Source organism: Octodon degus, unplaced genomic scaffold, assembly GCF_000260255.1.
Source record: "Octodon degus isolate 3935 unplaced genomic scaffold, OctDeg1.0 scaffold00330, whole genome shotgun sequence".
NCBI lineage: Eukaryota > Metazoa > Chordata > Mammalia > Rodentia > Octodontidae > Octodon > Octodon degus.
In genome coordinates this window covers 718,819-745,301 of record NW_004524906.1, presented here as the reverse complement: position 1 = coordinate 745,301, position 26,483 = coordinate 718,819, and the positions used below count along the sequence as shown (strand labels likewise).

The following is a 26,483-nucleotide window of genomic DNA, read 5'->3' as shown; positions in this document are numbered from 1 at the left end:
GAGAGAGCGAGCGAGAGAGCGAGAGAGAGAGAGAGAGAGAGAGAGAGAGAGAGAGAGAGAGAGTAGATAACCCTCTTTCCTGTCTCTTACACTGTATGCAGGCTATCTGCCCTAGTGTAAATATAGCACTCACACCCTTAATCCCAGCACTGGACCATGAATCAGTCACAAACTCTAGATTCAGCCATCTCTGATAAGCCCACCCCCATCACTGCATGAAGATTTGGGGAAACATCTAGACACAAACCATAACAACATACTAAACTTTCTAAGGATTTATTTGGCATTCACTTGCACTACTTGTTTGCTATTGAATCTATTCACCTTATGGATGACATTTGCAATGAAAAATCATAGATTGATGAACTCATGTGGAGATCCTGGCCCAGAGAGCATTTGAATCAAATGAGAAAGAGGTAAGGACTCTCTGGACTACAGTTCAGGATTCCTGGAAGGAATGAGTAAAGTTTAGAGCAGATCTGAAGGACATCAGTAGAAATAAAAGCAAGTTCTTTTTTGAAAATGTTTACCCTAGTAAGTGTGTTAGCACAGTTTCCAATAAGCTTGCCTATCCTGGATGGACATATTATAAGTAACAAATCATCCTGCTCCCTCCCTATCCCTTGGCCAAAACTCCTGCAAAAGTGTTTGCTTCTATTTCTTTGTTCTGACTACCTTAAGATATAAATAAACCACAGCAATGGTCTGAGAGTCCCTGAAGTTCTCTCTCCTGAACATAAGCAGTCACTCTGGGTTTCTCAGATGGAACTAAATCTTGTCTCTAAGTAATTATTTTCATCTTGTACACAGCCACATCTTCCTACTGCAACAAGTAACGTTCACATGACAGGCAAAGAAACAGTGAGACAGCACCGAAAGTAATGAAACTGGAACAAGAAACTTGGAGATACAAATCAGCAAAAAGGATCATCCTTGCAAAGCCTAAAAAGGAACAAGGGCATCCAACTTGTCATTTATCCTGGTAAGGTTACATAGAGAACCAGAGAATACCCTGGTAAGTCTCCAGTGAGGTCAAGGTTAGATCTTTTTAGCCCAGAGGTCCTTTACTGTCCAATGCTAACATGAGTGGGTGCAGTGTTTCTCTACATACTTTTTCTTTTATCTTTTGCTTTCATACTATCATGGGATCACTTAGAAGCCATCTACCTGTTCAACTGCTTATTGAGTAGGGATAGTTAATTTGTTTCTCATTTTTCTCTTTTACTTTCATTTCTCCTGCTTTGATAAGGATCATACTTTATCTAAGGAGAAAAAGACAATGCAAGCAACATTCTCAATGTCTCTTAATAGTATATGACTATAAAACAAAATTATACAAAAGAACAAAACACAATGAAAAGCAAAAAAAGGGAAAAGAATGGGGTATAAAGGCAACAAAATTCAATGCAATAAAATATGCTAAGCTCAGAAAAATTTATCATAAAAATGTTTTGCACATGTTTAGCCATTGGAATATTGAATATATGCTAGTAATTTGTTAACATAACTGTACCTGCTTTGTTTGAGTGTAGAAGTTCACTATAACAACAGTTTTAAATTACAGTCATGTTTTTGCTGCATCTAGAGATTCATTTGGCTATAAACAAATAAATTAATTTCTTTCACAATTAGTAGCTCACTCACAAGAATCTGAGCCTGGATGTAATGGCTTCAGTTAAAGAGTGAAATGCATCTCACTCCATTTTTGTGTGGCCCACTTCACCTGGGTACTCTGTCCACTAAGAAGCTATAGAATACCTAAGAGACTGTTATCTGAAGAACAGTGAAACTGATGCAAGGGAAAACAAAGTGGACACTTGTGGTGATCAAACAACTTCATGCATGAGCAAAACTAAGCAATAGACTATAAATACTGCCTCTTAAATATATAGGTTAAGCTACTCTCAAGGTACACATAAAACATCTATTAGAAAAGATTACAAAAAACTGTCACAAGTACCAACCAAAGATAACAATCAGACATTTAATCACCAAATTCAGCGACATAGCAGGGTACAAAGTCAACACTCAAAAATTAGTACCATTTTTGTACACAAAGAATGAACACACTGAGTGAGGGATTAGGAAAACCACATCTTTCAAAAATAACATCAAAAAATTAAATATTTAGGCATCAATCTCACAAAGTATTTAAAAGATTTATTCAGCAAAATTATGGCACTCTAAAAAAAGTTTGAAGAGGATTTGAAAAAATGGAAAAATATTTCATGCTCCTGGATAGGAAAAATGAACATTGTGAAAATGGCCATACTACAAAAATTTCTATACAGATTCAATGCAATCCTGATTAAAATATCATTAGTATACCTCACAGAGCTAGAGAAAACTGTCCTCAAATTCACTTGGAATCAGAAGAGACCTAGAATATCAAAAGCAATCCTGGGAAACAAAGGAACAATCCCTGACCTGAAACTATATTATAAAGCTACTGTGATAAAATAAACATGATACTGGCATAGAGACAGACCTGAGGATCAGTGGAACAGCTTAGAAAATGCAGAAACAACTACAAACACACTCGGTCACCTTATCTTTGATAAAGCATCTAAACAGGCTTACTGGAAGAAAGATAGCCTCTTTAATAAATGGTGCTATAAAAACTGACTTTCCACATGCCAAAGACTAAAACTAGACCCATGTCTATCACCATGCACAAAGCTACTGTCAAAATGGATCAAAGATTTAAATATTAAAACAGAAACACTAAATCCTCTAGAGGAAACGTAAGTAGAAATCTTAAAGACATTGAGGTAAGTAGAGAGTTCATGAACAAAAACCAAACTGCATGGGAAATACTTCATAGAATCAACAACTGGGATCTTGTCTTTTTCAAAAATTTCTACACTTCGAAGAAAAGCTCCAACAGAATAAAAAGAAAACATCTTAGGAAACAAAGATAAGAAAAAAAATTCTTCTTGGAACTTTGCCTGAGATAAATGCTTCTTGTAAAATTTATAAGAGCCCATTGTTAAAATTTAATGTATTTACTTTTGGCTTTCCATTTAACTTGGTATTAAACATAATTGATAAGCTTAAAGCATTTCTTGTGCTTTGTAAATTCTCATACTACACTTACAGGGTTAACTTACTCTTCTTTTGGCTGGTACCAAGATAAGTTATACTATTCAAGGTTACTTAAAAGGCTTATTGGCATCCAGTCAAATCTCAGTGCAACATTTTAAATTCCAAACAGCAGTAGCCAAGTTTGTTTTGAAAATAAAAGGTATATTAAGTAGGCTAGAGAAAAATATATAAAGAAATGCTTTTGATGTGAGAGGATTTTGTATGGTAAGGTTTTGTGATCGTGACAAAACTAAAAGGCTCAAGCATGTTGAAGACATTTGTGGAGAATCCAATATGCAGAATGAAATATGTATGTGTGTTTGTTGGTCTGACTGAGCCCAAACTATTTCCTCTAAAAGCTCCTCTTTGCTTAAAGAAGATAGGGAGCTATGGCCATGAATTTTTCCTATGTCTCAACTCTCCTCTCTAATTTAAATGATGCTTTCAGACAAGCGTTATAACTTTCATTTTTCAAATTAATATTAAACATTAGATTTTCTGCATGACTAGCCGAAACTCCTAAATTGGTCAATGATACAACACAAGACAAATCTGTCTTTTCAGGCATGGTTTGTGACAACCATTATTACTGGATTTATCATGTATTAAGCATTTTTGCATTTCTCAGGTCTTCAAAGATGCAAATCTAAAAACAATTTCATCATATTGGTGACTTTCACACTAACATTATTCATGATGGTAAACTTTTCAACCCAAATATTTGGCTTTCTCTTACTTGTGTTCCAGCTATTGGTAATAAAGTATACATGCCAAGTCAGCATAGGAGAGCCAACTAAAAGATATAAATATTTTCAAAGGTGTAACCTTATATAATAAATATGTGTATGATAATACTATATGCACACATAAATGCATTACAATGGTTAACAATGCTCACAGACTGTACAGTCCAAAAATATCACATAAAATACATTATAGACAAACACATTCTTCTCAGATGACACTATAACAAAATAACAGATTTAGATTAAAATATCTTCTTGCTTCTTGGTATAATGGTGCCATCCTGATTGTATCTGTTTTGGCAGTCAAAGCAAATGTGAACAATTGTGTGGATCTGCTTAGGTGTAAGATTAAAAGAATTAATGAGTGCTTTAGCACTTTGTTGAAAAAAATGGATCTGAAGCAAGATCCCATTCTTGAGGTAGATGCATAACCAGAGTATTAGCATGAGTGTTGCCCTCCACTAGAGGGCCAGGGAGATTAGAGTGAGAGTTCATATGAGCAACAGAAAAAGTTACAGTGTGGTGCCTAATGAATTCTTGCAGGTGTCTAAAGCTGTGGCATAGGATTTTATCATTAGTGTCATGAGTAAGAGTTATTTCAATGTAGGGTGCTCACAACAGTAATGTAACCAGTGGCAATACTGAGAGGTTGGTTAGGGTACCATTATGTTATCAGTCATGGTTGTCTTAGAAACTGAATCTCTGTAGAATGTTAGCAGATAACAAACATAAAGTTTTATAGAGAAAACTTGAGATTAAGGGAAATAACACATTAGCATAACAATCCCTGTGGGTTAGAAGTAATACAATTTGACCAACAGGCTAACTCATTATAGCTCTTTTGGTAAATGTACATAGATCTCTATAGATTCCTATTCTGGAATTAATTCATATGCATTTTCTAGTCTAGGATGTGAGTTCCCAAGAATGATGAGTAACTGCAGAGTACCAGGTAATACTCTGCTCTTCTGTTCTATAAATTGAATTACTAACATGCACTGTTAATTGGAAACACATTAGGGAAACACTTTCACTATACATATAGTGTTTTTCCATGTTTTTCTTTTTCCAATCAAAAGCAATCAATACTTTTTAAAAATAAAAATGACTCCCTTAAAACTGGTTTTAAGTCTACATAAAATATAGGATCACCATTTTCTTATCATATGCAACAAACATAGAACACCCTATTGAATGGTGTTAAAAGTTTCTAATATTTTTTTCATCTGCACTTATCTTGTTATAGACCTGCATCATGGTCTATGAGCCACTCAGGACTCTACAGCTCACATTGAGAATGTCATCAAACTATAGGATATGTGATCAGTCAGGAGGAATAACCCAAAGAAACAATAAAAACTGCTACTGCTGTAATATTTAGAACTAGAGTGAGTTTCTATAAATTACAGCTTTTTTACTTCATTTCCTAGATGAAAAATTTTACACAGAAAGGCTAATATAGCTGTTCCAAAATTAGAGGGAATAAGGTGTGAACAGAATCTTCACAGACTGTTTCCTTCTAAGGGAAGCCCACACATTCTATCCAAGTCTAAACTGGTTTTTGACTTTGTATTTATGACTCAGCAGCCCAGAAATATGACTGACACTGTCATAAAATTAAGTAGTAGCAAGCTCACTAATTAAACGCAAGAGTAAGAGCAGGAAATAGGGAAAGAACAATCAGGTAAACATAACCAGTAAAGCAGATGTCTTGTTTCTTTCTTTAAGTATATTTATTTATTTTTTTAAATTTTTATTTATTTGTGTGTGTGTGTGTGTGTGTGTGTGTGTGTGTGTGGCCAGCTCAGCCCACCAGGGGGCGGGGCTGGCTGGCATGTGGTGCTGGGGATTGAACCGCGGTCTCTGTGCTTTGCCAAGCTTGTTCTAAGTAGGTGCTTTAGACCACTGAGCCATCTCACCAGCCCCTCTTTAAGTATATTTAAATAAATTTTTGGCAAGAAAAATCATCAGCATTCAATATTTTTCTTCTTCTGATGAAGAGCTGTTGAGAATCCACAACTTCAATGAAGCCATCAGTCTTGCAGCTGGATAAAGGGGTTATTTTCTGATAAAAAATCACTACAATAGACTCAAACCAAGGGTGATTTTGCTTTCCATCCCAGCCCTGACCCAGGATGCTTTTGACAACCATAGAAGACACTTTTGGTTGTCACAACTAAGTTCTAAGGGATGATGTAGGCATCACTGTGTAGAGGCCAGGACACAACCAGTTTTCAAGGTGTACCAGAGAGTGAACTCACCCAAAATGTCAAAATTGGGATGCCCTGACCTAAACCATCCTGTAGAGACCTGGTTCCTCATAACATATAAAATAACACAAAACTGACCTGGACTAATAACTCTTTCCTTCTGCATAAATTTGCTCTTTATGAGAGGAAGGACTCATAGTACTATTATAGCACACAGACTTGTGCAGCAGCTCTACCCTGTGGACCATCTATTCAGAAAGCATGTGGCAATGGAAACAGAAAAGACAGGAATTAATTAAAGCCACAGTTAAGCAATAAAACTCATTTTTCCTATTAGTTGTAACCTTTTTTAGTGGCCACATCATCCAAAGGAAAAAAGAATACCACACATGTTCATCATTCTGCTACTAAAATAATGGCTAAAAATCATCGAAACTATGCAAAAGGCACTGGCTTTCTAACAAGCTTAAGGTATGATTAGTTTCATTCTTTTAGTCTAAATCATCTCACTTTTCAGGTTAACATCAGCCCAAGAACAGACAACTGAATCTTAGAGTTACCAGAAACTTAACACCTGTACCCAAACCTTTCAGTGCAGCCTCACTCTGCAGATTGAGTCTTCTCCCTCATTCCTAGGACTCCACTGCGGTGCCTGGGTGACTTTCACAAGTAACTCACACACCATTGAACACATGCCTAAGCCCCCAATCAAAACACTGGGGCTTCCGCAGAAAGGCTCCTGTGACAATTGAGCTTCATTGTGTCAACTTGGCTAACTGAAATCCACAAGGAGAACTAATGGATCACACTCCGAGGTGTGTCTGGGTGGATTACGGAGGCACTGCCTTAGGTACCATCTATGTTCCCTCACCTCTTCCTCTCTGGCACTGTTCCTTGCTCTGCTTCCCAACCTCCCTGAGCATCTTTGCTCCGCCAATCCCCTTCACCAGGATGTGCCTGCCTTGCAGCCATGAAATCATGGACGGAATCCCCTGAAACTGTGGGCCAAGTTAAACCTTCATTTGTTTAAGTTATGGGTATTGGGTTCTGTGTCCCGGTGATGGGATGCTGGCTACTACAACCGTTTACCAACACAGTGAAACTTACTCTCTTGAACTTTATCTACCTTCTACATGCCCTTCAAGATCCAGTTTAAATTCATAGCCTCTGGAAAGTGCCTTTGAAATGTCCCTGTACAGGGTATTCTTCCGTGGCCTTTCTCCACACACAATATAAGTTTCTATCCCCTTTAAAGTACTTGCACATAATAACTTATTCCATGTTAATTTCACTGCTAGTAAGCACCACTAAACAGCTGGTCCTGCAACCACAGAAGTAGAACACAGAGAAGATGCCATTCTCTGCATCTCTTGTCTTCTGTTGGGCACATGTGCCCAAGAAATTTTAACTCTAGAAAAGCAAAGCTTTCCTGGAGTAATCAGGTAAATTAACTTTCATTTGGGTGCTTTTTCTTCCACAGGCCCAGTTGGTCCTCCACATACAGGCTTGTTCTTACTTTGTGTTTGTATTTTTAAGAAGTATTCAATCATGTTTACTTAATGAAACCAAACTTTGGGTGTCCCAAGCAAGTTTACACCATACAACTAAAGGAAAGAGGACAGACAGGTCAACATCATATTAAATGAGAAGCTGAAAGCATTCCCTCTAAAAGTAGGACCATCACAAGGATGTCCACCATCCTGGTATTGTTCATGGAGTTATCAATATATTAGTGAGAGAAATCAGCCAAGACAAAGAAATAAAAGGTGCATGAGGGGCCAGGGAGATGGCTCAGTGGAATAAGCACTTCCCTGGCAAGTGCAAGGGTGAGTTCAATTCCCGGTTCCACAAAAAAAAAGACACAACAGGGCATGTATATGAAAGAAAGTAGTCAAATTATTGTTCTTTGCAGATAACAAGATCCTCTACCCAGAAGACCCAAAACATTCCACCAAAATACAGCTAGAATTTTAAAAATTCAACAGCATATCAAGATACAAAGTCAACACATGAAAATCAGTAGCATTTCTATACACCAATAATTAAGTCAATGACAAAGAAATCAACAAAACTTTTCACAATGGCACCAAGAAAAAATACTTAAGAATCAAGCCAAAGAAGTGAAAGAACTCTGCAATGAAAGTTGCAGTACTCAAAAAGGAGATCAAGGAGGATCAAAAAAAAGGAAAGACATTCCCTATTCCTATATAGGCAGAACCAAAATAGCCACAATTCCCAAACTGATACATAGATTTTATACCATCCCAATCAAAATACCAATACATTCCTCACAGAACTAGAGAAAACAATCCTAAAATTCATATGGAACTAGAAGGGTCCTAAAAGAACAAAGGCAACCCTGGACAACAAGGGCAAGGCAGAAAACATCAAAATCCCAGACTTTTTAATTATACCACAAAAATATATTGATAAAACTAACATAGTACTGGCAGTAAATAAACACAACAAAATAACCATATGAATCAATGGAACAGAATAGAGTATGCAGAAACAACTTCACATGCATTCAGCTATCAGAGAAGTCAAAAATTTAAACTGAAGAAGAAAGCCTCTTTAACAAATGGTGCTGGGGAAAAGGGCTCTACATGGGGGAGACTAAATCAAGTCCCATATGTCTCACCATGTATAAACTAAAACAAAAATGATCAAAGATATAAATATTAAAAAGAAATCTGTTGGACAAAGGAAGGACCATTTTGTATCAATATATACAAAATAGGATAGATAAACAACTACTTTCTCTTAATTCAGTGAGAAGAAAGATTTGTACTAATAGTGTTTGTGGACAGGATATCATGTGTGCATCTTGTACTATGAATAACCACTAAGAAGATAACAATATGCAATGTATTAATTATTGAAACTGTCCTATTAATCAGTTTTGAAACTGTCTCATTGCTATCTGTTTCTCAATAAAATTAATAAAAAGAAAATAAAAAAATTTTAAAAAAGAATCTGTTGGAGGATAAAAATGGGTGAAATGCTTGAAGATACAGCCATAGGCAGGGACTTTCTGAAAAGAACATAACTGCATCAGAAATAATACCAAGAACAAGGGCTGATAGCCCTAATGTGTTTTAGTACAGGGTCTACAGGGTCTCACTACATAGATCAGACTCGTAGTGATTTTCCTGTTTCCAGCCTCCCAACCGCTGGAATTATAGGTGTGCGCCACCACGCTGTCTCAATCGCTGTCTCAGTATACTCCAGGGGCAGGGCCGGCACTGCATGCCAGGGATCAAACCCTGGTCTCTGCACTCTGCCTAAGCAGGCACTTTAGTCCCCTGAGCTATCAAGCCAACCCAGGCTTCACTTTTTAAACTGTATTTCTTTTCTTAGTGACATTAGAAGAAAAACCCTGAACACCTGGTCATATTTTCAACATTGTGCTGCTTGTGCTTAACAATGGACTCTCTAGGTGAAGCCCAGCCGGTGCACGTTCTGACTTTGCAGATAGTTACTCCCAGACTGCATTTAAGCTCCTCCCGCGCTCTCTCTGAACATGGAGCTTGGAAGGTGAGCAGCCCCCTTCACTGTGGGCATAGAACTTCAGACCGAGCACGGCCACGCAGGAAACACAAACTCTGAAAAGCCTTAAAATCTCACACTGCAAGCACAGACAGGTGACCCAAGTGGAAATTTTCACATGGTGAAGCTTTGTTTCATGCAAAACACCATCGGGAACACCATAGAAAATTCCCTTCCACCTTTGCATATAAAGTATATAGGAAACATAAATGATTTTATGATTAACCTTGGATCCTGTCTCCAAGACGTCTCATATATTTTCAATATTCTACGATCTGAAAAAAAAATCACGGAAGTCTGCAACTTTTCTGGTCTCAAACATTTTAAATACATTTATTTTAACTTTAACTGCTATCAGTGCCATAAAACCTTTTATCCTAACAGAAGACTACAAACATTTGGTTAAAGTGCAAGGGATTTCATTGGCATCAGTCCTGTTTCTTCTTCCATGTACTTGAATGAAAATATATGAGACTGTAACAGTCACATCTTTTCACATGATGACATGTCTTATCCTCCTTCTCTAAAGCTGGTCACAGAAACATAGTAAGGGTGGCAACAGGCCAGTGGCCCTCAGGCAGCATGATCATCAGAATCATAGAGAGGACCCTTTAATATAATGCCCAGCAAGAATGACCCACATGTCCATCAGTGCAGGAATGAAAAAATGGAAAGTGTTGACACCTACAGAGGCCTGTTAGACAGATGCTAGGGAAGAAAACTAACACACACCACAAGATGGGAAGACCTTGCAAACACCGTGCTAAGTAAAACAAGCCAAACACAAAAGGAAGAATAATACAATCCACTTAAGGAGTTCCTAGCATAGACAAACTCACAGACAGTGGGTGGAGGCCTGAGCGAGGAAGTAGGGAGGAGATATTGTGTCATGGGGTCAGAATTCAGCTTGGAGTGGTGAACAAGTTGTCAAAATCAATAGTAGTATGGATAATCATATGATATCATGAATGCATTGGATGCCCAGAAACTGTGCACCTGAAAAAGGCAAAAATGGGCAGTTTGCTGTTATGTGTATTTTGCTACAATAGAAAATGAATACAGGTGCTTGGCTCCAATGGGAGAGTCCAGTTCCCGTGGTTGGGAGCAGGGATCAGGCGTCTATGATACTGCAGTCATCAGGGATACTGCAGTCATCCCTGGAAATTCTCGGGTATGGACAGGTTTGAGACCCACTGACCCAGTTCAGCAGCTTACAGAGAAGGAAAACATAGTTTAGAAAGAAGAGACTTGGCCAACATCAAGTAGCTAGAAGTGATGAAACAGGAATCGATTCCACATCTAATTCCAAAACCTGATTCCCTTTGTGTTCCATTCCTTGAACAACTGAGACTCTTTTTTGGGAGGCAGTACTAGAGGCTGACCCCAGGATCTCTGCACTAAGCTTTATCTCCACTAAGTTTCTAAATTGCCCAGGCTTGACTATTACTTGGGATCCTCCTGGCTCAGCCTCCCACAGAGTTTGGATTACTGGCATGTACCACAATGCCTACCTGAGTAATTGAAAATCTTTATGACTACTCTGTAGTCAACAGCCCACAAAAAAAGCTGAAAAGCTTTCCTTATTACCTACAAATATGAAAATATCCCCTCTGGCTTCTGCTTTTACTCTGCAGGGTATTCTTTTCTCCTGAGGCTTGGAGTGACTTCAGCACTCACAGCCCCTGCAGATTGGCCATTCCACAAAACTCAGAGCCTGGTGTAACAAAGCTGCCCTGAGCTGCCTAGACAGTAGAGGGCTCACTCATGGCTATGGCTCAGGCTACTGACAGCTGGGCACTCCTGCAGGTAAGCAGCTGCAGCCCTCTAACTGCACACTGGTTCCTAGACATACAATGAGCTGTCGGCTCCAGTGTGAAGGGTCTCATAGTAAGGCGAGGAGGAACTTGGGTCAAAAAGATCCCTTACCCTTTGCTCCTTCATTACCACACAGGGCCTGATGACTTGTTGGCTCTGTGGCAGACAGATGTAATTAGTGACGATGAGGCTCCTCTCTAGCAGGGAATCTAGAATTTGTGTTTTTAAAAATGCACACTTTTGCCAACTTCTTGAGCAAATGCAAGAGCATGGTCTGTGATTAAAGGATAGAAATAGTGCTCACCTATCCAGCAGGTGATTATTGTAAAATAACATAGATGCCCGCAGACTCACATGCCTTCATGAAGAGAAGCATCTCACCTATGCAGAGAGACTTCCAGTGTCACAGCTGCCAACTTGAAGCAGCAAACAGAACAGAACCCAGAGAGCTTTCAGGGGCTTCAAGATGAATTCTCCCTTCCCACGCTTTCTCGCGATGCACCCCACCCTCCAAGCAGAACACCCAGCTCTGCCTTCCACAGTGTGTCTACCTCTTTAAAGCAGTGCTATGAGAAGCCTCAGAGGAAACAAGAATTTTTTACTCCAATTTGAGAGGACAATTAGCTCTACAGAGAAATATAAGACAGAAAGGAACAAACCACTGTCAGGCACTGAGCAGGTCACTCAGCGCAGGAACAGGGCAGGCAGTCATGCAATCACTGTAAAAGTACCTGTGGGAACCACGCCTAATGGTAGGTGCATAGTATACAATGTTATAAAAAGAAAGCAAGTGATCATGTCAAAATTATGATGCCTAAGAAATCTGAAGTCATCACTGCATATCATAACTTCACATAATCCAAAGAAGGATCTACTGACAATGACACTGAAGTCAGCAATAAGTCACCTACTGCTGAAATATACCACAGCCAATGGCACTCGAAAATACACTTAGTGCTGTGGTTTTAAGGATTGTTTTTGCCCTCTCTGAAACTGAACACACAGAGTGGTGCTGATGTCAGACATTCAGTCACCTCTCATCCCTATGGACCCACTCGTACCTCTCCCTGTCATTCCCACTGACTTTCGGGTGGACCAAGGCTGACACACGGGGAGTGAGAGGACAGAGTGAGAGGATGGCATGAGATGCGCTGAACTACCAAGTCAGCACCAGGGTCCCCCCATTCCCCCACTTAATTCCCATCTTCCTGTGTATGTCAGCAGGCACACACGTGTCCCAGGCAGGTGACCAGGGCTGAAAGTCCCACCCTGAAGAACTGCAGGTGGGGTGCTGGCTCTAGAAAGTCAGGATGCCAATGCACAACTGTGTGGGGACAAGCTTGCTTCTGAAGCAGGTGGCCAGGATGTCGGGAAGCAATGCGTGAGGTGAGACCTGTGAGCACAGGGGAGGCAGGCAGAGGACCCCAGCTGGGAAAGCCGGAGGGGCAGAGATGCAGCACATGCAAAACTCCACGGAAGGAGCCCAGCAGAGAGCAGCGGGAGAATCCCAAAGACTCCTCCCAGGAGAGGTCGGGAAAGCAGGGCTGAGAGGGCCAGCCGCTGGGCCTGATGGCAGCAAGAGCAGAGGAGGAAGGGCAGGGCTTGGGCGAGCACTGCTGGGCCTCAACCTCTGTGGCGATCAGTGACCACTGCCAGCTCCGAGTGCACCATTCTCATGGATGCTTCTATGTGCAGCTAGCTCCCTGGGCTGCTACGGGGGTGGGGGTGGGGGGTTGGCAGAATTCTGAGGCAGCCCCAGATTCCCAACCACATGCATCCCCTGTGAAACCCCTCCCACCTGAGTACCCAACACCAGGAAGGCAACGGGTCTTCACTGTGATCTGGCATTGTTACCTGGCAAAATGAGACTGTGCAGGTGCCACCGAGACCTCAGCAGTGTCATGTGTTAAAAGACCATCACCCTGAGTGGGTAGCAGATGAGCCCCCAAAATACATCCGAGAGACACTGTCCTGCTGCTGTTGAAGAAGCGAGCTATTCCACTGCTGTGGGAAACTGCTGAGGACCGCTGGGCTTCCAAGGAGGATGTTGAGCCCCAGCCCCGCCTGACACTGATGGCAGCTGCAGGCAGGGCTTAGCTCACCAAGAATCTCAACCCATGCACATGTGAGGCACTACACAGGCACTGTGCTGGGGCTCTAGGGCCATCCTTACTCGGTGTGAGTCCGTAGGAAGTTACTCGTGTCGGCAGCAGCAGAGGACAGCTGAGGAAGCAGGCTGCCCACAGGAAAGGACAACTATCTTCTGAGGGGGCTACTGGGCACCTTGCACAGGAGCTAACAGAAGCCATCCCTCCTCAGTCACGGCAAAGGCAGACTCTACATGGCCTCCTTCAGAAAAGTGCAGAGGTTGAGCTTGTCACTAGCAGCAAGCCCTGGAAACCCAATCTCAAACCAAAAGGCAACAGCAAACTCCCCACTTAAACTGCCTTCCCCCAAATCACGCAGAATCTGAAAACAAAACCCCGAGAAAATCGGTTGAGACAGTTCTGACAGGGAAAGCTGGTCTCATTTTCAAGTTCCCTTACCAGTGCTCACAGCAAGGCAGGTTTTTGTGATGCAGTGATAAACAAGGTCCTTTGAAACGAGTACCGTCATTTTTATTTAAGTACACCAATGGGCTGGTTTCTATTATGGGCAAGAAATCTATGAGTTACAACATTTCATACATCTTCTTTCAGTTAGGGAAAAACAAACCTCTGTTGTTCTTGTTTTGTTGCTTTTAAAAACATGTGAACAACTCCACTCTCACTTCTGGAACTCGGTAAATAGACAAGATGGATTTGGGTTGATACCCACAAGCAGCACTCTAGCCAGAACCTGAGGCCTCCACCCAGAAGCAGACCAGAAGTCCCCCTGAGCTCCAAGTCCAGCACCATGGAGCTCTCACCAGCAGGGACGGGGGGGGGGGGGCTTCCCAAGGTGTCCAAGTTCCAGGTTAAAATGCCAGCACAGAAAAAGCCAGGAGGAAGCCTAAAAATACAAAGGGGCTCCCAAAACGCCCTTCAGTAAGGAACAACCATGATACTGTGCCACCTCCACACCACCTCTCTCCCTTCTACTTCTCTGAGGCTGATGGTCTGTGGAGGGGAGGCCAGCAAGGCGACCAGCCAGCCTGGGGAGAGAAGAAGGCAGCATCTGAGTCTAGACCTCCTGCCTCTCTGCCATCCTCAGATCTCTCTCACCCCTACACTTTCCCTGCTACCTTAGAGCATCACCACCAGCTCCTGAGGACACACAGGGTAATCTGTGGAACCCAATATCAGGTTGTCTCTTCCTCCAGAATAGCCAGACAGACCTCTGAGAGCAGGCCCTTCCCTACCTGAGAGATAAGACCTGGGCACACTCAGTAGAGGCTGATCAGACATAACTACCAAGGAGTCTGGTGATGTCTAAGAGGAAGAAAACAGATGCAGGAAAACCCACTCTTGTTTAGGCAGCAGACAAGGCTGTGACGTCAAAAGAAGTTGGCACGTGGCTAAATCAGCCTGCTCATCTCGAAAGGTGTGAGCAATAGGGCAGTTTACTTTGTCAGCACAGGGTGTAGTTATTCCTGTACAAGGTGTTTTAATGCCTGTTCCTAGTACAGTGAGTGGCTGGCTCCCCCCAAAATAGCCAAGAGGCTGGTGCCCTCCAGGTCATTCTCTAAGCAACACTCAGAAACGCCCCCTCACCAACCACCTGGAGCTGCCCAAACAGCAACTGAGCATGAATCCCGCTCCCTCCTGCCATCGCTCCATTGGCTTTCACTGTGGACAGTGATTGCTCTGCAGACATGAGCCCTGCTCCCTCCAGCTCCCTGTGCACATGGCTTTCTAGTTCTCACCAGAACCCAGGATGGCTGGCCAGGTTCTAGAAATCCGTGTGAACACTGACAATGTGCCTCTTTCTTTTTCTTTCAAAAGATATCCAGTACATTTCCCCCATCAAATGTGAACATTAAAACTTCAGGAAATGCAGACCAGAGGATCGCAGCCCATAAAGTAATAGGCCCAGAACAGAGGGATCAAAGACAAGAGAAGATTATGGAAAATAAACCTCATTTGACAAATGAGCGTTTGTTTCCATCTTTCATCAAAGTGTTGTGGACATTTACTATTTTGAGCTCTGCATGAAGAAAGATGGTGGGATATGACCTATAAAGTTTGAAATACACCTTACACATTTATGACCCACTAGGAACAAGCATACATTTCAGATAACAAATACACTATTGTTCACAAACAAACCCCAAATGAAAGGGTGATTTTCAGTCCAAGTAAATGCAGAAAAGCTGCCCAAGCACTCGTTTGCCTCCCAATGAGCTCATTTATTTTCACCAAACAATACTGAGGGTTTTTTTAAATTAGATTAATCTTTTGCCCAGCTATTCAGCTATTTGGATAAAAATATAACCATTATTAGCATAAAAATAATCTCAAAAGTACCTGGAAATACTTGCTGGCGAGGAATTAATTATCCTCTATTTACATTTTTATCTTACAGAATATTCCAGCTCCATAAAAGTTAAGGACAATTTGCTTAGCCACATCTTTCTATGAGTACCTGGCCCAGGGATCAGTAAATACTGTTCAATGCATGAAGAAATGGAACATATGAGAAATCTGAGTAAAACAAACATGAACACGCCCACAACTTCCTAAGAGCACTTCTGGAAATAAGATTTGCCATATTCTATCCTCAGCCTGACCTATTCTCCCACCTTCTCTTCAATATCAATGTCTTTTCCAAGGGAAAATTAGAAATTAGGATAGAAATGCTTTACTTTGTCATTCCCCTTACCTGTCCACAAGCAAGCAATAAACAAACACTTATCACAAATTGTTTGAATTCAGCAGATCTGGAAGAACCCTAGGAAGTGGCACTCTGACAAGGTCCCAAGGTGCTCAGGGTTCCAGTGACACCTCAGAACCTGTGGGTACCATGTTTGCCCTGGAGCCACCTGCACTAGCCCTCTGCAGATGGGACAAGACCTACCCATTCACAGAAATGTCACAGCTTCCAAAAGCCACCCCAGGCGCAGGTCCCATCCTGGTCAGCCACTAGCCTCCTTCTTCTCCTTGGATGATGTCCCCAAGATGCATCTGTCTCTTAAAAGAGCAAACTCGTCAAAGACAAGGACACCTGGACATCTGGTTCTCAACCTTGGCACCTTGATTTAACTTCTCTAAGCCTGCAGGGTCCTCATACATAAAATAAGAAAAAAATTACCTCTGCTGTGCAGAGTAAATGATAAAACCGTTATCCAACAGTGGGAAAATGCAAGTGCCTTCCACACTTCAATAAATGAGCAGAAGGATCTAGGTATGGCGGTACACACCAACTATAATCCCACCCATTTGGGAGACTGAGGCAAGAGGAGCATAATTTAAGACCCAGGTTGAACAACTTATCTATCAGGAAGTTCCAGTCTAACAACTTCAAAAAAGAAAAGAAAGAAAGAAAAAGAAAAAAGAAACCTGGACGTGAAACTCAGTGACACAGTAGTTGCCTACCACATGTGAAGACCTGGTTCAAAGACCACTAAAACACACACACACACACACACACACACACACACACACACACACACAGTCACACTACATGGAAAGTCAGATGGACCAGGCCTTCATGGTCCTGAGAGATACTGGGAGATCCAAACAAGGGACACTTCTCATACCAGCAGGTGACCCAAGGAGCTGCATGCTTAACCAGTGGCCTGGCCTCAGGGGAAGAAAGACTAAAAGGCCCATCCAAAGAACAGAGTCGCAGGGACTGGCACACAAGACACAGCAACCTCTGTGTTTATTCTAAAGAATGAAGTTAGCTTCATGCTTCACTTTCAGAAGTGGCCTACACAGAGACAGCACACAGAATGAAACAGAAACATGGAGACAGAACCCTCCAGGGAACTGTAGATGGCCCCAGTGTAAGAGATGATCATGGAGAATGGGGTGGCCCCAGGCCTTCCCTCTCAGAGATTTTCTACATCGGGTGCTGGTGTAGAAACAGGAAGGCCCATTCATCTCCAAGGCCTCTGAAGGCATCAGACACAAGGTCCACTGGTGACAAGACTTACAGTAAAAGTATTTCCCATTTAAAAAATCATTCTGAGATGGGCCAGTGAGATAGCTCAGTGGACAAGGTGCCTGTCTCATCAGAAAACATAAAAGCACTGGCCACCCTCAGCAAGACCACTGTGGACATTTGACACATTCCTCCCCAAGCCAAGGAGGAGACCATCCTCATGACACAGGGGAAACAGAAGCACATGGCACAAGTCCGAGTGTGACACAGCCTCAAGTGAGGTTATTGTTGCTGGGTGGAGAATGTGGCTGCATGGGGTGGTGGGTTTATAAGGCTAACCCAAGCCCTGTGTGTAGGCTTTGCCACAGGTCTCCCCGCCTGCCCACCTCAGCTCTCTTGGCTTTAGGAGGAAAGTCTGAAAGTTCTCGAGGGAAGGGAGGGAAGGTTCTTTGGAAGCCCATCCACCCATGTCTACCATGCTTCACCCCCCGCCACCCTGCAATTCCCATGTCTCGGTCTTCATGAGACACAGACGTGGGCACAGCAGGAAAATCAGGCTGGCTCCTGGGTGCTCGGCAAACATTAAGATGCACCATCCAGCAGCAGGGAGCTTCTAAATGAATCGCTGTTCATGGGTGCTGCAGGATTCAAGCAGCAGCGATAAAGCACGAACTTGCCTGGGAAACAGCTCTACATCATATTTGTTAGGTTCTATTTTAAAGTAAACTGTGAACTAATATGTGCTGTTCCATTTATGCAAATAAAAAACCTACAAAACTACATATACATCTAATAAACTGCATAAGATCTGAGAAAAGTACAGTAAAATGATAATAGTTATTTGTGAGCAGCATAGGTTTCTCCTCCTTGTTTAAATGACTTAGCATGATAATGCATGAACACGATAGTTATCTAGGTAACGTCAAAATTAAACATAATTAAGTTAAGGAAGGGAAAGAAATCAGAAAAGACAAAACAAAGAAAGTCCCAAAAAATCATGAGAGGGGGCAGCCAACTGTCAGGATCAAGGCCTCCCACCCCACTTAGCTTCATAACCGAGACAGACATGCTAAGCCTCTGGCCGCAGTCAGCATCCAGTATAGGTTTTCTTGGTCATAACAGGCTACCTGGCAATATTTCATATGCCATTAACTAATGATGTGAAACTTTCAAATAGGAAGAGAGCAAAGGGTCAAAGAAAACTGCACCTTCCCGGCAACAAAGAGTGAAGAGGGTGCTCACCCCAAAGACACTGATGGAGACAGACTCCTCCCACCAGCCTCTCAAGGTGAGCTTCTCACTCCTCATCAGAAAATCCAGCCTCGCTCTTCCTCTCCTTCCTTTATCTTGGCACAGGGCACCTCCAGCCTCTGGCTGCATGAGGGACTCAGAGAAGACTTGAAAATATGAAGCCAAGGAACGAGGCCTCCTAGGTCTGTCCCCTCTCTGTCACTTACAGGCTCTGTGACTCTGGGCAAGTCACTAAGCCTCTCAGTGCATTAAACAGAGCTTGCCACTGGTTCCTCCACACTGCAGTATAAGCATGCAGAGCCTAGATGCCAGGAAGCACCCTTGGAAATGCTGACCACAGCTGCTACCATTCTGACTAGAAGGATGATGGCATCCATGACTACGGCCAGCAATGGGCAAGGCCAGGAATCTGCACTTCACAGCTGGGTCTATAGCCAGTTTTGAGAAACACTGTTTATAAGATGACTCCCTTGGCTGAAGGAAAGACAGACAACAAGATAGGACCCTTGAGAGTTGGACAAAGCAACCAGGATGAGGAAAGAAGAGTTTAGAGTTGCTTCAAAGACAAGCAGAGGAATGTAGATTTAATTCAAAAAGAAAGGAAATATTTAATGAAAATGAAAATGGCAACATTTGGATTTAAAGATTCTCTTGGCAGAGGAGGGGAGGGTGGGTTTGGAGTCTGGGAAATCCAAGTGTTGAAGGGTATTGACCAAAATGCTCATGCATGTAGTGTATGTGAACCACTGTGCACAGGATCCAAGTTCAGATATACTCTGGGACATTTAATGACTCACCCTTGAAAATAAACCAAATACAAAGGTGCTCACCCTACCTTTCTCCCTGCCCACCAACCCCCCAATACACACCTCTGCATGGGTGTGCACGCGCACACACACACACACACATACACACACACACAGAGGCATCACTGCTCAGTCAGGAAAAGAGTGAAAACAAAGGTTAGCACAGCAGGAGGCCAAGGCCACGGCCAGGACAGTACCTACCTTTGCAGCGCTCACAGCAGGCACCCCTCTGCTTGATGGCCAGAGCACAGTCCCGCGGCAGCACGGGGCACTTCTCCCGCTGGCACGTCACTTCCTTGTTCTAGGCAAAAAAAAGACAGGAATTATGGGAAATCAGCATCACAGTCTCCAGAACCCTGACCCATGCCGAGTCCTCTGCCTCTTGTCTTGCCTTCATCCTGGCTGGGAAGTGTGGTCACAAATAGAAGCTGCCCCTGCCTGGAGCAGAAATACCCACCCAGAAAGACAGGCCTCACTGAGATCAGGGGACTTTTAGAGATGAAAAGATGTAAATGTCCCTTCTTTAAACACCAGCTGTGCCCAGATAGCCCAGCAGCAAGGGACACAAGTCCTCCAGCTCTGTCCTGTGGTCTTTCTTAGTGCACACTCCAGAAAGATAACATTAATGTGATCATGTATTGCCCATTGGGCTCCCTGGCCAGGGCTGCATCACAGGAACAAGAATATTTCCTCATGGCCAGCCAACAGCCCTTAACAGCGATTGCATTAAAATGCAGCCTTCTAAAGTTGAATATTGAATTGGCTCTATGAGAAGAAAAAATAATACTCCCCATGCTGAGGAGAGACACTGTCGCCAGTGTTTTATAGCCCTGGGACAGCTGCATTGCATTAGCACTTATGCTAATGAGAGTACAGTGAGTATTTGAATCTTTGGTTTTGTTCCTAAGGGTCAGCTGCTAAGTGTCCCAGAGAAATAAGATCCAAATGTGGCGCGTACACCTATCTGCATGCAGAGCTGATGCACATGATCCAAAGACTGTCACAGAACGTCACCAGCAATGTGCTCGCTCGGGGCTTGCCATGTGCCAGGTCCTGTGCCTTCCGTGCTTGCTCAGATTCCATGACCTAAATGCTATCACTCTTTTTGTTTTTGTTTTCTGAGACCAGGTCTAGCTATGCAGTTCAAGCAGGTCTTGAATTCTCCTTCCTGCCTCAGCCTCCCTAGCGCTCAGATTACAGGGATGTGTACCACAGCTGGCAGGTATATTCTATCATTTTACAAATAAGAGAACTACAGCTCAGAGTGGGCAGCTGACTGGTCCAACTTGACATGGCTGCTCAATGGCAGAGGTGGGATTCAGACGAGAGTCATGAGTGCACACAGTCACACTCCAGTGGGGTCAGGCAGTGCTGCAGCCATGCTCCACTGTTGTAGGGGCAGCGAGAGAGGGCACCAGATCGGCTCTACCCCCTTGGGATGGCCTAGACCACTGGTGATGAACCTCCAGTATGCATATTGTTTTTCTTTTAAGACAAAAGATGTTAATGTAGTTGTTTTTCTAAACTAAAATCTCAGTATTTGTGTTTAATTGCAGTGTTGGTACTTTACAATAAACACATGGGTTTTGAATTGCAGTTTGAGTACTTGTCTCTAAAAAGTTCTCCATCACTGCTGGAGACCCCTCTTTGATGTGGAAATCCTACCTTGGCCCTGACAGTGGCCCTGAGATTCTCAAGTCTTCTGCACACTTAAATATTGTGAGCAAGGCAGATCTTACCATCTGGTCCAGAAACATGGAGCTACGTGCATGTGAGTAGGGTGAGTGTGTGCACATACACTCAGTGAGGGCATGTGAGGTGTGTGTGTGTGTCTGTGTGTCTGTGTGTGTGCAGGCGTGGGCCCGCATGTGCACACATACCTTGGAGGCTAGAGCCTACACCCAGCCCCACACAAAGCCCAGCCCAGGGCTGGTGCAGGATAACACTCATCACCCTCTGTGTTCTCCCAACACCTGCCCATGGCCTGTTGCTACTTAGCCCTGATGCCACTCCAGGCCATGATCCTGACCTCCAGGACCCTAAGACTTCTCCCCCCCAGCTCATGGGTCCCAGCTCCCCCCTGACCCTCAGGGGCGTGGAGAGGCCTGGGCTTCCACTGCTGTCTCTGCCTCAGGCCTCACTCTGAAGGTTTGATTACTCGAAACACCCAGGGAGAGTAGTCAGCGCTGCCACGAGGATGCCAGCAAGACTGCTGCTTGCTGACCTTGCTTCAGTCGCTGGTTGTGGGTCAAGATTACTGCAGGTGGGTGGGGTGGCCTGAGAAATCTGTTTCCTCTTTCTTTTGTTTGTCTGGTGTCTGTTCCATGGTTGCCACCCTCATGGGCTGACCTTGTTTACTCCGGATCCTATGATCTGGGCCCCTCAACCTCTCTGCGGCTTAGAACTGTCCTGTGACAGAGGCAGGTCCCCCCACCACCACAGCCTGGGTCTGGTTACTCTAAGGAGACATCACCAGTGTGTCTCAGGACCAGGAATTCCCTTGTGTGGCCAGGGTTGGAAGCCCCATGGTGCGGAAGTGTCCTTGTCCCCAGGAGCTGCAATGGGCGACAGCTGTGGGCTGTGTCTCTGTGAGTGACAGACACACCCGGCTTCTGCCTCCATGGCTTCCTCCTCACCCCCCATCTCCAGCGTGATGGTGATATCGGGATAGCTCCAAGTCACAGCCTATGCATTAATTCTTACAATTTTCCTTACATTGCAAACAGGATACAGTATGGTCACAATTCAAATTAAGGCAATGCCTGTCTTTAAACTATCACTCACCTCACTCTCCCAGGTCAGCAACCATAACCCTGGGAGTGCATGCTGCTTGCCATTATTAACCACGACTGGGCTTTGCCATGTGTCCCCTGGCCAGCCACATCCTGATGCCCATTTCCCACCCCAGGATGTCAGAGACATGAACTTCTACAGCTCTGTGCAGTCACCAACCTGCACAGGGCACCGTAAGTGCATCCTTTCCCATAGGGGACATGGACACTTCCCTGCCACTAGGGCTCTCAGCCCTACCAACACAGGGGAAACACTGGTCCTGAGACACTGGTGATGTCTCCTTAGAGGGACAGTGCTGGGACCTGGAGCCGCCAGAGCTCCCGGGCAGTCAGAGGGGTGTGCAGACACGTTGAGGAATGGGGAAGTAGGAAGGCACGAGCCCTGAAGTGTGGGAGCTGGTTGCTCACTCAGATGTGTGGAAGCGAGAGCCAGGACTCAGAATGGGATCCCAGGCTTCCTAACACATGGCCTGCAGTTACAGGCCAGCACAAAAGCTGCTCCAACCAAAGGGTCTGTTCAGTTGAGATTTCTTTTGCTAGTGTGCACACACACACACACACACACACACACACAAGCACACACACTCTGGTGTGGGTTTAATGGGGTCTTCTCCCCGTTACAATTTGAATTTTCCTATAGTTTATCAAGGGTCATGCGAATGTGTAACTGCCACACTGGATCATTCCCCTGGTATCTGAATGACAGGTAATTGAAGGTCTGCTCCAACTCTCAGGCCTTCAAAGAAAAATAAACAAAAGTAAAAGCTCTGGTGAATCTCTGTGAGCGGCAGATTCCCCTCATCTCCTTAAATGAATGCAGCAGCATTAGGGTAAACTCAAACAGGTTCATCAAGACCATGGGCCACCCTCCCCATTATGCCAGAGAGGGAAACACTCATCCTGAGCCAGGGGCTCTGGTGGGCAGTGCCACAAGCAGGCAACGCCTCTGGGGTCCACCACCCCAGCCGCCTCATCCCCGCAGCTGCCATCACTGTGGCTCCAAACCATCACTGGCAGCCCGCAGACACCTGCTGTGCTCGGTAACAGGAAAGTGGCTTCAGCCTAAGGATGGCAGCGATCTGCCCATCGCACCTCTGAAAGCCAGACCAGTGGCCCCTGCCAGTGGTCCCCATTTCTCACTGGTGTTGGAAGCTCCCCAGTTCTAAACAAACAGAAGCCATGACAAAAGCACAATCAAGGAAAAGAGGAGACCACTGAGAATCCAGCCCAGCCAGCCAGCAGGCCTCCGGGGCCTCTCAACCTCGCCCCTGCGGTCTGTGCCTCCGCAGGGTCGGCCGCGGGGTCAGCCCGCTTGCGCGGGAGTCCGTCTGCACTGCCTCCCTTCCCAGGGCAGGACCTGGGCCCTCCGAACCTGACCACATACATCAGGACATGTGCGGCCTCAGGGACACCCTCGGTGGAGGACAAATGGCAAGAGTAAAGGGGGGCGGGGAGGAATAAAGGGTAAGAAACAGACAAGCCCGGCAATAAGGTCCATCAGGAGGGCGCCAAACCACAGCCTCCGCCACCGACGGCCAAGTTCAAACGGGATTCTTCGCCGCCACACGCTGTGCCTGAGACCGTCACCAGATGGCAGCACAGAGCGCACCGGGCGCCGGAATTGCCGCGGAGCCTGGCACGGCCTGGGAGCGCTTTCTAGTCTGTGCAGGATGCCAGGATGCTCTCCCATGAGGCAGGGGAAGGGGCCGTAGACAGCAAAGCGCTTCTGTCCATTGCCCCTGTGTGCCTTCCTCCACAGGGAAAATAAGAACGAGCTTGAGAGCCTTTGTTAACATTCCCTGCCAATGTCTTATAATAATTTTTTGAGAGATTCTTCCATAAGCGATGCTACTGTAGAATACGGAAAATCTGCAATGGAAAGACATGACCCATCAGTGTAAATAACAATAATAATTGGGAAACAAAAACACATCAGTTGATGCAAGAGGAAAGGAGATGTCCCTGACAGAGGTGGTGTTCTCAGATCTGATGTGGTGTCAGTAGTCCCTTAAAATAAGAATAAGGGAGAAAATGCCCCGGGCCCACCCTGTGGACCTTCCACCTGTACAGCTCTTCTGGTAAGGAGGTCATCCCCCTCCTTCCCTGCCGCTGGAAGATGGCATCACTGTCCCTCCACTCCTGATCCCTGTAAAAAGCCTTCCCCAAAGGCAAACACCTGTCATTTGGCAAAAGCATCAGTATGTCACTGAAGCCAGCAGCTGGCCTGGTAGCATCAGCAGAGAAGACACACGCTCCTCTGTCGTTTCATAGCAGTTTTTCTTGGGAAGGAGGCTGACAGAATTTCCAGCCTTCGGAAACTCCCACCTAAATGCAAATCTCCACAGGGCGTGGCCACATTCACTCCACTGTCATTCTCTCCAGCACCCAAGACAGCCCTCACTGTGGAAGGAGAGGGGGCAGGCCAGCAGCCTGCAGCTCCAGAGTCGCCATGATCCCAGGGAAGCAAGACGTCAACACTAGCAGCTCCCAAAGCCCTGTAACTGCGGCCACCCAAGCAGACCATGAACAAGAATGTCACCTCGAGCCAAATGCTGGTGAGCACACGAAGGCTGCCCTGGCCCTGTGTCACACCTTCACTAACACAGAGCCTCCCTGACGCACAAACACACATGACAGTATTTCAGGTGAAGGAGCCTCAGGATGGCTCAGAAAGGCGCTGGTTTGGAGGAACAGGATGTCGGTGGCATTTGGGGGCGGGGGCAGGAGAACCTGACTGATATCAGCCTGGGCGTCTTCACTGCACTCTCTCGTCTCCCCATGCATGAAGCTAAGCTGGTGAACTTCATGAGCTGCCATACCAGTCCCAGCCCTGAAGAGCCAAGGGCAATGCTACGGTAAACACGGGTCTGCATTTCTCCCAGGCAATACAATGCCACTTCTCCCAAACAGAAGTGTAATGCTTGGTGTTCCCACAGCCACTTCCTTCTAAAGAGCTCTGCAGATGTCAGTCCATGAATCCTTATGTTTTCTAAAGATCTGCAGACAAAGGAGAGATGTACAGTGAACTTGAGTGTCTTGGATCCCTCAAAGAACCAGCAGGCAGTGGAGTGGGGACATCGCAGGTACCCAGACCTGGGTAAAGGCACCAGCCAGGGAGGTGAGTGGCTATGGCCCGGCACTGAAATGTGTAGGTGAATCATGTTAGAATTTGGGGAGCCCCAATATGACTGCTGAGATTTCAGGAAGAGATCAGGATGCAGGTGAGCTAGTCTGGAAATCTTTCGGACAGACGGGCCACCTGGACAGACAGGTGAGGTCACAGGTGTTCCATACACCCAGGAGGAAAGGGCAGGCTGGATCTTGGGGAAGGAATCTGGCTTCAAGCCCTGAAGGTTCCTCAGTGGAAGGATGCAGGCAAAACCTCAAGGAAGAGCCAAGCAGAGTGGTACATGTCTGCGATCTCAGCTGCTCTGTCTGGAAGCAGGGGTAGGCAGCTAGCGAGTTCCAGGCAGCTACAGCAACTTACTGAGATTCTGTTTCAGAATAAAGACTAGAAATGAGAGAGATCTAGGGACCTATCTCAGCCAGGGAATGTCCCAGGGCTCATTCCCAGAACCACCAACACAAGCTGAAGAGACAAGGGTGTTTCAGCAGCATGGAAAGACCCAGGGTGCAGGCTCTGCTGGCTCCCAGGGGTTCTGGTCACTAGAAATGATGAGGCGGTTCCCTTCCAGGACCCTGGTCAGGGATCCGTCTCCAGCGGGCATGAACATCCAGGAGGCACTAGTGCAAGCCTGTGCCTGCTCCAGCCTGCCTCCCCCGCACAGAATCTGCTCTTGGTCTCCAGAACTAATAATGAAGCGGGGTGGGGAGGTTCCCTGCAATAGTCCTCGGGGTGCCAGCAGCAGTATTGTGCTTGATTGGTGATTTATTATTGTTGTGTATGATTTATTATTTTAATTAAGCTGTTGCTTTTGTGTGCTTCATTACTGGTGGTACAACTGCCTTCTCCATAACTCTTACAAAGAAAAAAAAGAAGGAAAATAATGAAGGAAAGTTGATCTGCCATAAAGTCAAAGTGCAAAGCTTAAAGTTCTGCTTATCCCTCAGATCAATAACAGTTGACAAAAATGGACAGGAAAAAAATAGCTAACAAGACCACCTCTGTGGGGTCAGGGAGATGGCTCAGTGGAATAAACGCTTTCCTGGCAAGCACAAGGGCCTGAGTTCAATCCCTGGTTCCAC

General features: G+C 44.8%; 1 protein-coding gene across 1 annotated transcript in view; it reads right to left on the bottom strand.

The window, feature by feature from the left end:
• Positions 1-26,483, bottom strand: part of LOC101570005 (BMP-binding endothelial regulator protein) — a 241,952-nt gene that overhangs the window by 192,763 nt on the left and 22,706 nt on the right. The window contains exon 3 of the mRNA XM_023708096.1: positions 19,687-19,786. Coding sequence (XP_023563864.1) covers positions 19,687-19,786 — 100 coding nt within the window. The remainder of the gene's footprint in view (positions 1-19,686; positions 19,787-26,483) is intronic.